Raw genomic sequence first — 14,942 nt, 5'->3', positions numbered from 1 at the left:
ATCTCTCATAATCTTATCTCATTTTCCCCGTGAAGGAATCAATTGATGACGAAACTATTGGGCCAAAGTTCAAAGGAATCAGGAGATATCCCATTCTTTTATTGAGAAATATGTTGGTTTGGCATTGAAAACTTATAAAGTATGTGAAACTAATATATTTATACGCGTATTATTAGGATAGCATATGATAAAGACTATGAGTATATTCCTACCATATTAGTCCATGCAGAATTAACGAAGTAAAATACGGGACAAGGTATCAAAGCCACGTCGGAAGAGGACAAGAGTCCAATGGAATCTATTCTACAAAAAAAATCTTTAACCAAGGGCATTATTTAATCTCTCAATGTTGTTTGTTTGAGTTGGTGGCCGGTCTATGTTTTCCGTAGCATGGGACACATTATGCACATCATGAATGTGCAAGGGCACACTTGCAGCTCCAACTTGCATTATTGTATAAAATCATCAATCTCTGTACGTAAACTGTTAGTGTCATCATCTCACTCCAACAAGTTGATCTCGACAGCCATGCTATTTGTTATAGATACACAAGAGATCCGGTAACTTCGCCGATTCAACTGGCCGGATTCCGGCGAACTTCAACAAAGCCCACCGGGCAGCTTGCACGTACTCGGCCTGTTTTAGAAGCAACTGGTTCTGTAATTAGGGCTGCAAACGAGACGAGTCTACGACAGCAAAATATGCCTTGGAGGTCTGATCTGGTAGGTGAGAAGTTACCACCCAAGAACATACCAACCATCATCAGAGTGTTCAATGAAACCCACATTAGCTCAAATGAACTTATCATGTTGACAAAAATAACATTATCATGAAGCTTAGGGTGTTGGTGGACAAGACTTGATCTAACTGGATCTTCATCTCAAGTCTAGATGCCTCTCATTGCTTAATAATTCAATGAAGGACAAAGGATCGGACTATTTAGTGAGCCCAGTTGTGAGATGCCAACTCAAATGAATTCAAATCAATCCTACTAAAGCAACATCATTGAGAAGCTTTTGTCAAGTTGCACCACAAGAGTTGATTCAGGATATTATTCATCTCAATGCCCTACACAACTTAATTAAAAAAAAAAAAAAAAAAACAAGGGCCATGCCAATGGAAAGCTTATGGCATGGAGTTGGTATGTGAGATTCGATCCGGGATCTTCATCTCAGGGACTCAATGCCCGAAACAACTTAGGGTAGTTTGGTTGAAAGGACGTTCTGTGACTGTCTCATGAATCAGATCAAAGACAAAAAAACACTAAATTGGTCGGCCGGTATTGATCAAAATGAAGAACTCAAACTAAAAACGATTTGCTAAAACAAAGGGCGGAGTTGGTACTTAGAACTTCATCCAGGATCTTCATCTCAATGCGCTTCACAACTTTGTTTCTTATCGAGGTTCGCTCTCGGCCCACGATTTTTGGTTGTAGAAGAAGTTAAAGAACTACAACATGATGTAAAATATCTGCCCATGACAGAAGCAAGTTGAGGAAAAGGATAAGCTTAGAGGAATACAGAAAAAAACAAAAACGATAGTCGGTTACTTCCATTTTCGTTTTTCTTCGCTTTCTTCACTCCCAACTATACCACTATAGCATGGTTTTGTCTTTGTGTCCTTAATTAGCCCCCTTTTAGAGCGGGCAACCCAAGTGGATCCACAGCTGGGCTAGGTTCTTCGTATGATGGGACATATCTTGGCTTGTCAAACTAGTCGAAGTTCATCTCCTACTTAACCAAGGCGCGGTTCAATGACCATGGAGCCTTTGATTACTCTAGTGAAATCGAATGTGACTTTAAAATTTATGCTTCTTAGTTCAAACATAAGATCAAGATCAAGTAATAAAGTTTCCAAAGAGGTTAACATAGATTTTTCTTGATTTTATATATATATATATATATATATATAGAGAGAGAGAGAGAGAGAGAGAAAGAGAGGGAGAGAGATTTCCAGTTGGCCTAGATTTTTTGGTGCCGCTTCTGCATGTTTATCTGTAGAAACAGAGATCGACACAGATTGGCATGCAGAAGTTGTAACCAAAAGATCTACGACGACCTCTTGGAAGCTTTATATTTAATATATATACGCATGCAGAGTGTCCAACAAGTTACCATGGCTTTTTGTGCCGTACTTGTGCATATATCTATGGCCATCCATCACCCTTTCTTTCTCTCTCTCCCTCAGTTGGAGTACAGTGGGGATAAGCGCAGGCCGCCAAGCTTTTGAAGGACAACACGATTGAAGAGCTTGTGCAAGAGATTGACAAGGTGAAGGCCCTTGAGTCAGGATCTTGAATTACACGCTTCTCCTCTCTATAACACTTACTTCACCGCAAGCGGTTTACGCTTGGTTTAAAACTTACGTGATCAAGTTTCTCGCTAGCTTTACGATTTATTCGATTTGGAGGTCAACGTATTATGATCTGATCGCTTTCAGGCGCCTTTTTTCGCCTTCTCAAGGGAGACGGGCTGCGGCGGATGTCCGTTAAATTAAATTTGAAGGGAGTTTTTAAAGGTTTGATATCGTTATGATGATTCTACAAGTGAAGGGTCCTTGACCGCAAACATCGGTGCGTTGGTGTCTTTTCTTTGACGGTGACGAAGGCTAAGGCGATGACGGGTCCCATGCCCATGCAGGTTAAGTATGTTGCTGTTCGGGAAGAAGCATTATCTGAATCCCACGTGGAGTAAGGATAAGCACATATGACTCATCGCCCAGCCCCAAACTCATCCGTCCACAGGTTAAGTTACCCGGACATGGTTAAACGGCCGCTGTATTCATATCGACACGCGGACACGGCTGAGGTGACACACCGTTAGGCCTGCATGCAGCCCGTTTTTTTTTTTCTTGAAGATTTTTTTGTGAAGTTGTGCTTGTGATTTTTTTTTTTTTAAATCTTACATATTTTTTTTAAGTATTTTCATATATATATATATATATATATTACCTTAAAAACTCTGGGCAGGTTACCGTTGACTTATTTAGAAACTTTGGGCAGTCCATTGAGTGTTTCCTTAAAAACTCATGATGCATCGACTACGGTTTATAAGATGTTAGGAAAGAAAATATTAAGAGATTTAAGTAAGTTACCGGATGGAGATGAAGATAACGGGTCAGGACTGGATAGTTAAGGAGGCGGGGCTTGAACCGTAAAAATTATTGATTTGGATTTAATAGCTGGACATAGTATTCTTGTGTATCCGGTGGATTTCGCAAGGCTTGACCCACAGACACTTGCCGTTGGTGGAGAAAGAAGGTGTTATAGCTAAAGTTTCAGATTTAGCTCATATCAAATCAGATTTTTAGTTGGATTTGACACATATCGGATTAATAAAATGCTACTTAAAATATTGAGATCCAAATCTGCAAACTTTTTTTTTTTTTGTTTTACTGGTTCCAACTTTTTCAAGTTTTGAGCAAAGCCAAAGTTCTTGCTCCCATTCCTAAAGCGCTCCCTCTCTTTCTCTTTCTCTTTTGATGGTGTCGTTTCGTCCTTCCATTCTCTCTTCATTCTTCTTATTTCGTTTTTTTGTGAATTGTATTGTATATATTTTTTTTTTGCTTCTGTCTTATGATTTGTTAGTATAATTAAGGGACATATTGTCTCCAAATTTTTGTAACTAGAGAACTTCTTGTCTCCAAATTTTGATATATGCTTTTACGTTTGCTTTCCCTGACCCATTTGTCTGCTCGTTAGACTAAAGAAGACCGACAGACGCAAATGGGCAACTTAATTGTAAAAACAAAGTGATTTAAACTCCCTTTGGTTCGGTTTTTTGGACGCTTGCTAATAAAGTAATGGCTGTTATATTGGAAAGTTTAAATGCAAATGTGCTGTAGATTTCATGCTGGCCAGGCTGCCATCCAGCACCCAAGAGCACTATTTGGAAAATAAATTTGACCAGCCATCAATGATGTTTGGCCATGAAAATTTTAAAAAAATGCGACTATCTCATCCTTTTTCGAAAAATCTTACAAGAATCATTACCAAATTTTGATAAAATAATGGAAACATGTATAAGTTTTGATTTCTTTCCTTTTAACTATTTTGATTATATAAAGGGTTTCCAAGGGGTTAGGTGCAAACATCTTGGGTAGCAGCTCATTAGGTGACCAATATTTATTTCGAGTATCAGGGGTATCAACCCACCGATATTTATTTTGAGTATCAAGGGTATCAACCCACGAGAAAGGGAGAAGTACTAATAAGCAAGTTAAAGTGTCGATGCATCTAAAGCAGGTCTTGTACCCTAGAAGGTTAAGAAGTTATTTGGCTTTGTGCTGACTCACCCGAATTATATAAGAAGCATAAAATAGTTTATATGTTGTAGCTTCTAACACCCGAATATGTTATTAGTTTAGGGTGAAAGTGGAACAAAAAAACGCCCATATAAAATGACAGAAATGTCCATCTGATTTAACCATAGGAACATAGCTTCCCGTGTTGGACCTATATGAAATGACAAAAATACTCATTGAATTAAGCCAATAGAACACAACGTCCCGTGCTAGCAACATAACACTGTAAAGAACAGTTTTGCCAAATGGAAAAAGAACCGAAGGGGGTGTTTGGACGACACTCTCAAAAACTTGGTTTTCTTAAAACCTGGCTTTATTACAACCTAGTTTTTAAATGAGTTTTTTAAACCTGGTTTGCTTGTTTGGATGAAGGCAAAAGTCAGGTCATCATTTTTCAAAACCGGGTTTGTGTTTGCATGACAAAAAATGAGTTTTTGAGGATAATTGTAAAAGAAAAAAAAAAAGAACCAGTTCTTTGTTATAGCTACAAAGTTAAGAGCATTCTCAAATATAAATTTCATTATCTACAGTCTTAACAAATTGGACAGCCTTATACCTGAGGAGGTCCAAGTTTTTAATCGTCATATCAAAACTCAGTTTTGTGAAAACTAGGTTAACAAAAAACCGAGTTTTCATGTCATCGAAACACCACCAAAACTTGGTTTTAGAGGTTTTGAGGGTGTCATCCAAACAGCCCTTAAGTGGGTTATTGTTATATCACTAAATTTGAATGCACTTTTGTAATTTTTTTAATTTCTTGTAACAATAAAAAGGTTGTGTTTTTTTAAACAATTGTTTCAACGTTTCTTGCCAAAAGGAGTTTGAAAGATAATGTTTTCAAAAAGAAAAAGTTGTAAGAAATTGGGTATCGAAGTTCCTTTCCTTTAAAATATTTCTCATCTTGCCTCTAAGTGGTTCAAGGAAAGGCTGGAGTTGCACGCAACGAGTTCAGCTTAAGGCCTTAAAATGAACACATCACGAACACGAGCTCGAGCCAAGGCCTTAAAATGAACACATCACGAACACGAGCTCGAGCCAAGCTTAAAATGAGCCTACTGCCTACACCAGCCCGTCTTGGCTTGCTTTAGAGCCAACATGTATTAACTAAATCGACTTGACCTGCTTTAGCGACAACAGTCCCAATCACTACTTATTTTAAGACGGGGAGAGAGAAAGTGGCGCCGCTGATGATTTCTTTTCTCATTGAATAAGAAAGAAACCCTACAAAGTGGGCGGTCAGTCAATTAGGTGAAAAATAAATTTTAGGTAAGCCACTACCGTCACTCATGTCTTAAAATAACAGTCTCTAAAAAATTAATTATGAAATGACAAGTTCGAGACTTGATTTAGTCTGTATTGTTTAACTACATCTTGATTAGCAATGTTCATTAATCTAACAATTCAGTCAGGTGAGCGCTCATTGCCGTTGGTAGAAACTTTGCAAGAAAAAACTTACGTGTGCTTGTAAATATAATATATGTTTTTTAAAAGGCAAAATAATAAATTTTCAGTAACATAAAAGTTGGCTTGTTGGAACTGAAACTCAGGGATGTTTCCAATGAAGCACAAAAAAAAATATGTTTTTGGAATTTTTTCAAAGGGTAGCTGAAAATAAAACATCTTTTAATTACTGTAAAAAAAGTAATATATATATATATATATATCGACATCATCCAGCATAAGGGCCTGTCGATATTTTCTGTGACGCACTATCTTTGTTTTAAACTTTATATAATACTTAAAATGATTTTATCGTTTACGATGGACAAATGATTGAAGAGGTGATCAAAATGACGATCTTTCCATTTAACTTTTTATTAAAATAGAACGATTTTTATAATCATTTACACGTTTGAAAACTTTACCTCTTCATAAATCTTGAAATTGTCGGTGGTTGAGGCATTTAGCCGTAGGGTTCCAAAATCCCGTGATCCCGTCATCTGCACTGATCGGGTTTATAATTATGACATTTGTTTAAGACCATTTTATCGGAACCTACGTGATGCCATGCATATTTTAAAAGCACAAAAACTCCGTTTGCAGTGCATAGGTTTTCACGTGTAGTTGATTCATCTGTACCTTAGAGGGAGGATTTGTTGATTCCTTGCTCGGAAGAATCAACGGCCTCACACACTTCCATGTATGCATCGGACCATGAAGGTCATTGATCATATCATATATGTAATAGTTTTGTACAAACGTATTTTAGTTGAGAATGAAACCGTCGTGGAAAACATTGAAGGGTTGCCATCAAAAGTGTTTCATATAAAATTGGATGCATCATTTATCAGATGGCAGATAGTACGAAAGATCGTCAATCAATGATGATTTTGGAAGAATGATTAAAGATGTTGGAACATCCACTGTATTAAAGATGCAATACATTTAGGTAGATGAGTTTTTTAATACGATTGTTTTATATTTGGAAGAATGATTAAAGATGTTGAACATCCACTGTATTCAAGATGCAATAGATTTATGTAGATGAGTTTCTTAATACGATTGTTTTATATAAAAAATTTATGCGGGTGGATCTATAAAACCTTTGGTCTGTTGCTTGATTTGTTAATTGATGCATTTTCAACAAAAGTAGAACTGTTGAAGTCAGTTTATGTGGCAAAAAAGATAATTGGAGAGTTGGGGTTTGATTGCTAAAAAATTGATGTGACGCAACGAAAGATACATGTGATAAATATGGCACTTTGCGATGAAAGAATAATGATGATGAACAGAGGAGGTCAAAGGTCAGTAAGCGTCCGATCTTTTTTCCTTACTGCATGGTTAAAGAGAATACTCACAATGACTGAAGTTGTAATACATATGTTATGACATAGTGACCAATGTGTAAATGATGGAGTCCTTAGACACGCAATAGATGGAAGAACTTTGATGAGATGCACCTATCATTTAGGTTTGACGCAAGGAATGTATGCTTGGGATTGGCTAATGATGGATTCAATCCATTTGAAAAGCTAAGTTCAAGCTACAACATATGACCTGTCGTGCTGGTGATATATAATTTGACACCTTAAATGTACATGAAACAACCATATATGTTATTGTCATTAATAATCTTAGGACTAACCGTTCCAAACACAAATGACATGGATGTATGTAAACAACCATTTATTACGGTTGAAGGAATGCGTGTATTTGACTTTCATAGATGACAACATTTTCAAATGTGTGCGGCTTTATTGTAGACCATACATGATATGCGTACATATCAGGTTGGAGTACGAAAAGTCAGAAGCTTGTCTCGTCTGTTATAATGATCCATGTAGTTGCAGACTAAAGCATAACAAGAAGATGTGTTATATGGGTCATCGTCGTTGGCTTCCATTGAGTCATAGAGATTGAAAAAACAAATACATATTTGACGGTATAGTGGAATTAAGACCAACTCCCCAACACATATTGGAGGGCTAGAATTGCTGCACCAGATGATGTTGAATACAGATGTGAGAGACAAACTTAGATATAATTGAGGGGCTGTTTCATGGCCTGAAAATGTGGAATTGAAAATAAATTTCTGGAAATATATTTGCTAGAAAAAATGAATGAAAAAAATCTTTTCTATTCTAATTTGTGTAAGTGATGACTGAGAAATATATTTCCAAAAATATATTTCTGAGTTTGATGGTGTAGAAATATATTTATAGATTTCCAAAAAACTAATTCTTAGTTTGATAATAAGAAAACATTTTTCCAGATTTACAACAATTAGATAAATTACCACACCACAAAGATAAATAACCCTCAGTGAATTCAAATCCCAATGATGGAGATGAAGATGGCGGTGGGGAAGAAGAATTTGCATGTGGCACTACAACAAATGGAGATAAAACAAGTTAAAACATAGATGAATATATTCACCATAGAAATAAGAAACAGCTTCAGCTGAATAAATAGGAGCATTTTGGTAGCTCACACGCATAGCAACTAATACCTCTTGATGAAAAGCTTGCGAAATTGCACAAAGAACAACAATTACAATTATGTAACAACTAACTAAACTCAGGAAATGGGAAGCTACCTTTTCATTATGACAAATTCTCTCAATTCAACAACAAATTAATATTGATAATAAGCAAACTACATAGCCATTAGTCAGCTAACTCAGGACTGCTACAAATTTGTCAGAAATGGTCTCAATACAATGTTACGGGCGAAAATGCTGATAACTTTTAAACACCAACTAGAACAAAAAAAATCAAGTTAAAAGCTTAGTATTTAGCAACAATACCAGACACTTGTATACAGACAAAAAACACAAGAAAAATAAAATTCTATGGGTTTATAGTAGATATACAAAGTCAAGCCTTGATCTCATACATACAAGTGCAACAAGGTCTAATTGGCACCACCTCTAATAACATAAGGCCCATTTCAGTAGGGTCAGTTGCTTGCAGTTCAACCTGGATTCCATCAAGTTCTCTCTTGAACCTATCCTTCGAACTAGCATACAACATCTTGCTAAATCATAGACAGCATATCGGCACTCATCTTGGCAGGCTTGCAGTGAAATCCTCATAGCTTTGGTTTGGCTCCCCAAGTTTCTCAAGAATGACCTGCTTGAGCTTCTCCTCAATCTTGAAAACTATGAAGCGGTAAGTCCGTTTTGCCTTCAACTCTAAGAATTTCAGTTTGCAGTTGTCATTGACTGCCATGCCTGATGCAGCATTGGCCTACATCACCAAAAAGAAAATTGTTCAACATTGGGAATCTTTCTGTTTGCTTATGAAAAAGGACTAGTGTAGTGAATCAGTATAATCAAGAACAAGTTTTCATAGACATTCTCAAAAAACAAATAAAAACTCGAATGTTTATAAATGGTAGAAACAGGGCGACTATGCTCAAAGTTCAAACCCATGTGAGGTATACATGCTAAGGGATCACGACTTAACAGTTCAGGTATTGTTTTCGGAAGGTATACCTATCCATAACCATATGTATAAACAGAAGTGCAAAATCCAATTACCACAGGGTGCCTGAATTTCAGGGGAAGTGCAAAAGTTGAAGCAATTTTATCTCCGTACAGAGGGTTCTTACAAAAAAAAAACACACACAAATCTCTTATTCAACCTTAAGCAGCATCATAACATACACAATGTTCGATGGCGAAACATGTAAGCCAGGAGCCATATAATCAGGCAAAAGGGAACTCATCAAAATAAAAGAAAGAAAAGCAAAAATGACGGAATTCAAAGCATAAAACCAAACCCTTTTGATCAACCTCCTGCCAAAGCCAGGAGCCACACCCCAAAAAGGAAAATAAAAAAAGAAGCATTAACACAAGCTAAACCAAACCCTAAGAGCAGATCGCCATGCAATTCCTAAGATCAACCTCCCGACAGCCTTGAGTCACTCCCATCAAAACTTCATAAGCTATATCTCATATAAACACCGATCGATTAATCAGAAACGGAAACATGTGTAAATCACATTTAAAAAAAGAAGAAACGGAAAAAGCAAAGAGGGAAAAGCGTCTAAGATTCGCTCCACTCAGAAAATTGGACCTGGGGAGAAGAGGGTTCTGCCGATCGGTGTTGTAGAGCAGAGAGCCAGAGTTGTCGAGATTAATGGCGACGCTTTTGGTTGTGTTGGAAGCAAAGTAGTCGATCAAAGACCTGCCATTCTTCAGGCAGGCATAGACTAGGCTCTTCGCCACCGATTCCTCAAGTACTGCCAACATCCTTCCAAGCCGAGCGAGCAATAGAGAGAGAAATAGAAACAAAGACAGAGACAAACGAAGCGCAAGCGAAGAAGAAGAAGAGGGATAAGATCAACAATGGACCAAACAACGGAACTTCTTTGTGGGTTTGAGGACTCGTTCGCTAAGATTCACTCAGCCACCGCAAAGCTACGGTGAGGGTTGAAGCAACAGCGGAGGATGAAGACGACAAGCGGAGCCCGACGCAGAGGAGGAAGACGAGCAGAGCCCGACCCACGATGAGTCTAACAGGCAGAAAAAAAAAACTGGAAACATATTCCCACCTCTCGCGGTGGAATGGAAACATGTTTCGAAATTACAGCGTAACAAACGCCCCCCTGAAAGAAAATTAATATATTTTTTACTCTGTCCATTGACTTTATTTGCCCATGATCTCTTGTTTGTTTGGCTTATGTCAGCAAACGATAGAGCTAAAAAAAAATCTAGGTAAATGGCACGGCAACCTTGAAAAACACTCAATACTTAAAAAAAGCAAAAACCTATTTAAAAACACTCATACGTAAAAATACAAAAAACTATTTAAGTATTTATATATAAATAAAATAAATTTTGACGTTCAGACCCTGCAATTTTTTCTTAAAAACTTATTTAAATAAGATATAAACATTATAATTATTTATAAAAACTATTTTGTTATAAACCTTTATTTTTATGAAAAAAGTTCAATTTTTTATTACCAAAATGACAAGTATTAAAACCTAAAAGTTATCCATTTAATATATGTTTTACGTCAAATTAAATTAGAAAAACATTTTAATATCACATTTAAACGTTCGGGTTTTTATCCTGATGGTTTGTTTTCCACCACCACCGGCAGCAGGGCTTCTAGTTCGGCCACTGGTCCCCGCCAACGCGCTCTTTTTTCTTCTCTGCCGTCTCCACCACCACCCTTTTCTTCCTCTCCATCCTCGTCCGCCGCAATTGCGATCCTCCTCCTGCCGTCCAGCCATCGCGCCATTCCTATCTTTCTACTAGAAGCAGGAATTTTAGAGACCGTGGTTTGAATCTTAAAAAGTAAAAGAGGGAATTATGGAAGAAAAAGTCAGCTGAAATGGGAATCATGGAAATTTCCCTGTGGGAGTTTTCTACGCAATTAAATGGTGGTTTCAAGCTTTAATTTCTGAGAAGCATATAAGGCCTCCGATTCTTTGGTTCTCTTTTTCGTAAATGGAAAAAGAAGCTTCAGAGCGACGAAGCTCCAAGAAGGCCAAGGTATGGCTTCCATTGCTGACATGTTGTTAATTGTTTCTTTCGGGTATCTTTGTTGGATGACCCTAACTGCTAATGGCCTTTTCACGTTCTTGGTAGTTTCAAGATGATCGTCAATATGGGCGTTCTTGTTTTCTTTTTCTCCAAAATCTTTTTGGAGTTTTATAGGAAAGAGGATTCTAGAAGAAACACTCGGGTTTTGCATTTTGGAATTTTTCGAGGATAGAGATGCTATTTGGGTGGTTGCGAATTCTGGGTTCGATGCCTTTTGTCACTGTAATTCATGGTTTCCTTTTTTGGTGCTTGGGTGACGTTTTGTGGAGCGTGTATAAGATTGTTATTGTTATAACTTGTAGATTCATTTTTGCCTGCTCCCTAGGTTCGTCTTTTCCTAGAAACGAACAAACTGATAATTTCTTCTTCTTTTTTTCTCATGTTGTGGTTTCAGTACTTCTAGAGCTTCTTTAGATGCTTCTGTAAATTATATCTTTCTTCAATCATTCACTAGGTTCTTTAGTGAACTCATTTTACGAATCAAGATTGTGGTTCTGTTAGGCCATCTAAGAAAAATAAAACATAAGCAACACACTGTTTAGCTATTGCAGATGCTTGAAAATTTCGGGGAGATGAAATCTTTTATACATGATTGAGACGCAACAGCGTCAACAGTTCATATAGGACAACCACTGGTGCTAAACGTGATGCGGAGATTTAATAAATGAAGCTGAGTCGATGTGTCCTTCTCCTTCATTAACAAGACTTACAACCATTGTTTTGGCATGCTTTGTGTTAAATGTCATTGAACCATCTGTGAAAAATTGTTTCATTCTATGATAAGTTTGTGGCTTGTTTATATGTGTGTATGTAAGCATATAATTTTCGTTTACTTTGCTGCAATTGTAAAAGAATCACTAAGGCATCATAGAGGTTGCTCTGACCAATTAGCATAAAGAACACAGTCATATTGAATGAATATGGGGACTTCTTTGATAGTGCTTACTAGAGATAGAGGCTTAATCCAAGCTCAATTTGAGGATGAAATGAATAAGTCTGTCGATCATGAGTTTCAAGGATGGTAAAAATAAACATTTTTGACAAGATTCATTTTGATGGGCATGGGCTGATTAGTTTAGCTAAAGTTGCCTTTTTTCTGCTGGAATGACGATTACCCCTGGATTTCAGTTCATGCCGATGTGCTTGGTAATTTAGTCCTCATGTTGATCCTGCACATATCAAACTTCTGTTGTAACTTGCTTCTTATCCTGGTACTGGTTGTCTAAGCATTCAGTATTTCAGTGCCATATTAAGCCAAACAAGCTGCAGAGGAATTGTTCCTAGCATCATATGCCTTTTGATACTCATGTTTGACTTTGCCTTGATTTTCTAACCTTGTCATTTGAATTTGCTCATTTTTAAAAGTTTATCTTTATTCGTTTATTATTTAATTATTTTTTAGTGTAACTTATGACACAATTCTGTGAGCTTCTTTTACTGCAAAATGTCGAGCTTCTTGGATTTCGTTTAGGTTTCATGTATCTTGACCTTATCTTCTTTCGTTGTTATTTGACTGCATATAGTCAACAACTCTCTCTCTCTCTTTCTCTCTCTCTCTCTCTCTCTCTCTCCCCCCTCTCCCTCTCACACACGCACACACACACACATATGCACACACAATCTTAACTTTGGTCTTCCTTTGCCACTTTGCTTTTTGGAAATGGGCCTTCAAAGAATTTCAACACTTGCAAATCCACATTTTCTCATAAACCCAGTTTTCCTTATTTTTTGTTTTCCTGCTATTGTCTTTAAGAAATTTCAGAACTTGCATGCACGGTCCAGAATTTCTCAGAAAGCCAGATTTCTTGTGATTTTTTCTTTTGTTGCTATTACCATTCTATTTTAGTGATAAGAGAATCAGAGATGATCAGGATTGATTGTGTCATCAATCGGCGTTGGCGAAATGAAAGACTCTCTGAAACTACCTTCTCTTTTATTTCTTTTCTGCAGAGAGATGAAAACTTCAATTACACAATCGGTGAATTTGCTGTTCAGTGTTATAAGTGCTTCAAATGGAGACTGATACCCACAAAAGATGAGTATGAAACTATTCGACACAATTTTATTGAGGACCCTTGGTACTGCAACAAGAACCCAAATGTTACTTGTGATGATCCTGGTGATTTAGAGTGTGATGAAACTCGAATATGGATGATTGATAAGCCCAACATCCCTAAACCACCAGCCGGATTTGACAGGAACATAGTCTTGAGGAAGGATTACTCAAAATCCGATTCTTTCTATGCGACTCCAACAGGGAAGAAGGTGAGAGCTCCTGCTGAGGTTGAGAAGTTCCTTGAAGCAAATCCTGGATATAGAGATGCTGGAGTGTCTGTTTCTTCTTTCAACTTCTCAGTTCCAAAAATGATGGATAACAATCAGAAGGCCGCCAATGTCACACCTGGCAGTGGTAAGAAAAAATAAGCTTGAAGAAAGTGCTATGTTCTAATGTTGTATTCAATTTTGGACTGGCAATCCCATTTTGCATTGACGCCTTCTCCTGGATTTGTCTGTAAGATGTACTTCTAATCAAGCAACACATCCCATTTTGAGTTCATTCCAAACTCTTTTTGACGCCTTCTCCTGGATTTGTCTGTAAGGACTTCTAATCAAGCAACACATCCCGTTTTGGGTTCATTCCGAACTCTCTTTTATTCCTTTTTCTACCATTTGTCTGTAAGATGTACTTGTAATCGAGAGACGTCAAGATATGTATCTCTTGTTTGACAGTGAGAGAACTTAACAACAGTTCAGTCTCTATGCATCTACCGCTCATTTGGTTTTGTTGATAACTGTTTACTTGTTCTGTTTGTCATGACAGAAGCAAGAACTTGGTTTTTAACTTGTGATGCCAACACGCTGGGAGATAAGGCTCTGCCTGTCTGCCCTTTATTAGAAAGGGATAAAAACATATGTACAAAGATTACAAAATACAATACAAAAATGGGGTCCCAATGCTAAAAGATCAAACACCAGGAAGCACATCCCACTCTAACATAATCTTCATTAACATGCATTTTGAGTAGACTAATCGTATCCACAAAGGATTACATTTCAAAACCGATATTGAGAAAGGGCCTCCAAGACTAAAAAGTCTTTCAAAACCTTCTCCTGGTATTTGTCTGACTGCTCTTTTGAAGGCATTTCTCCATTTTACTGGGCCAGCGATTACTCCTATTTCTACTTTCATTTTCGGTAAGTTAATTAAGATCTCCTCTAGGATTTCTTCTGCACTTGTGCGGCTGAATTTGTGTTTCAAACCGATGCCTGCATACAGGACTTCTTTGTTAGATGAAAAAACTGTGACAGCAGTTTCTTACCGAGAATATTTATCCATTTGAATCTTGTATCACTAGGCCATGGATCTGGCCTCATACCCGTGCTCAGCCATAACATGATCAGATCTTGGTTTTTAATTTATCCCATTTAGCTTTCAATGAATTGGGTTCCGTCCATATCTAAAATAGTGAATTGATTCCGGAATACATTAAGCATGGACATCAGCGACTATTATTGACCAATGAGTCGCTATGTCTCTGCCATTTTGAAACCATTTGGAAGTTTGAGATTTTCTATCTCTAGGTGGAAAGATGATCATGATACCGGTGAGCCTGGCCAGGGCCCGGCCCGATAGCCTGGGTCT

The 14,942-nt window shown here is 37.3% G+C and overlaps 2 protein-coding genes across 2 annotated transcripts; one reads left to right on the top strand and one right to left on the bottom strand.

Annotated features, from left to right (window-relative positions):
• Window positions 1-8,314: 8,314 nt before the first annotated feature.
• On the bottom strand, window positions 8,315-10,357 carry LOC116264245 (actin-depolymerizing factor 2-like). Its single transcript, XM_031644355.2, is given in 4 exon segments — window positions 8,315-8,782; window positions 8,785-8,810; window positions 8,812-8,990; window positions 9,822-10,357. Coding segments are annotated over 3 exon segments (351 nt in total). The 5' UTR covers window positions 8,973-8,990; window positions 9,822-10,357; the 3' UTR covers window positions 8,315-8,618.
• Window positions 10,358-10,849: 492 nt separating this feature from the next.
• LOC116264244 (methyl-CpG-binding domain-containing protein 4-like) lies at window positions 10,850-14,074 on the top strand. The gene is made up of 2 exons (XM_031644354.2): window positions 10,850-11,248; window positions 13,250-14,074. The coding sequence occupies exons 1-2, from the start codon at window positions 11,204-11,206 to the stop codon at window positions 13,721-13,723; spliced, it is 519 nt and encodes a 172-aa protein (XP_031500214.1). The 5' UTR covers window positions 10,850-11,203; the 3' UTR covers window positions 13,724-14,074.
• The last annotated feature ends 868 nt before the right edge of the window (window positions 14,075-14,942 follow it).

This window comes from Nymphaea colorata, chromosome 11 (genome assembly GCF_008831285.2).
Source record: "Nymphaea colorata isolate Beijing-Zhang1983 chromosome 11, ASM883128v2, whole genome shotgun sequence".
In the NCBI taxonomy this organism is placed as follows: domain Eukaryota; kingdom Viridiplantae; phylum Streptophyta; class Magnoliopsida; order Nymphaeales; family Nymphaeaceae; genus Nymphaea; species Nymphaea colorata.
Note: the sequence above shows the minus strand (reverse complement) of the source record. Positions and strands in the feature narration are given on the sequence as shown.

What these genes read in the sequence shown, in the direction of transcription:
- LOC116264244 (XM_031644354.2), top strand. Translation starts at nt 11,204, where the DNA reads ATGGAAAAAGAAGCTTCAGAGCGACGAAGCTCCAAGAAGGCCAAG. An exon ending in GAAGCTCCAAGAAGGCCAAG is followed by an intron (nt 11,249 to 13,249) that starts GTATGGCTTCCA and finishes TCTTTTCTGCAG; the next exon opens with AGAGATGAAAACTTCAATTA.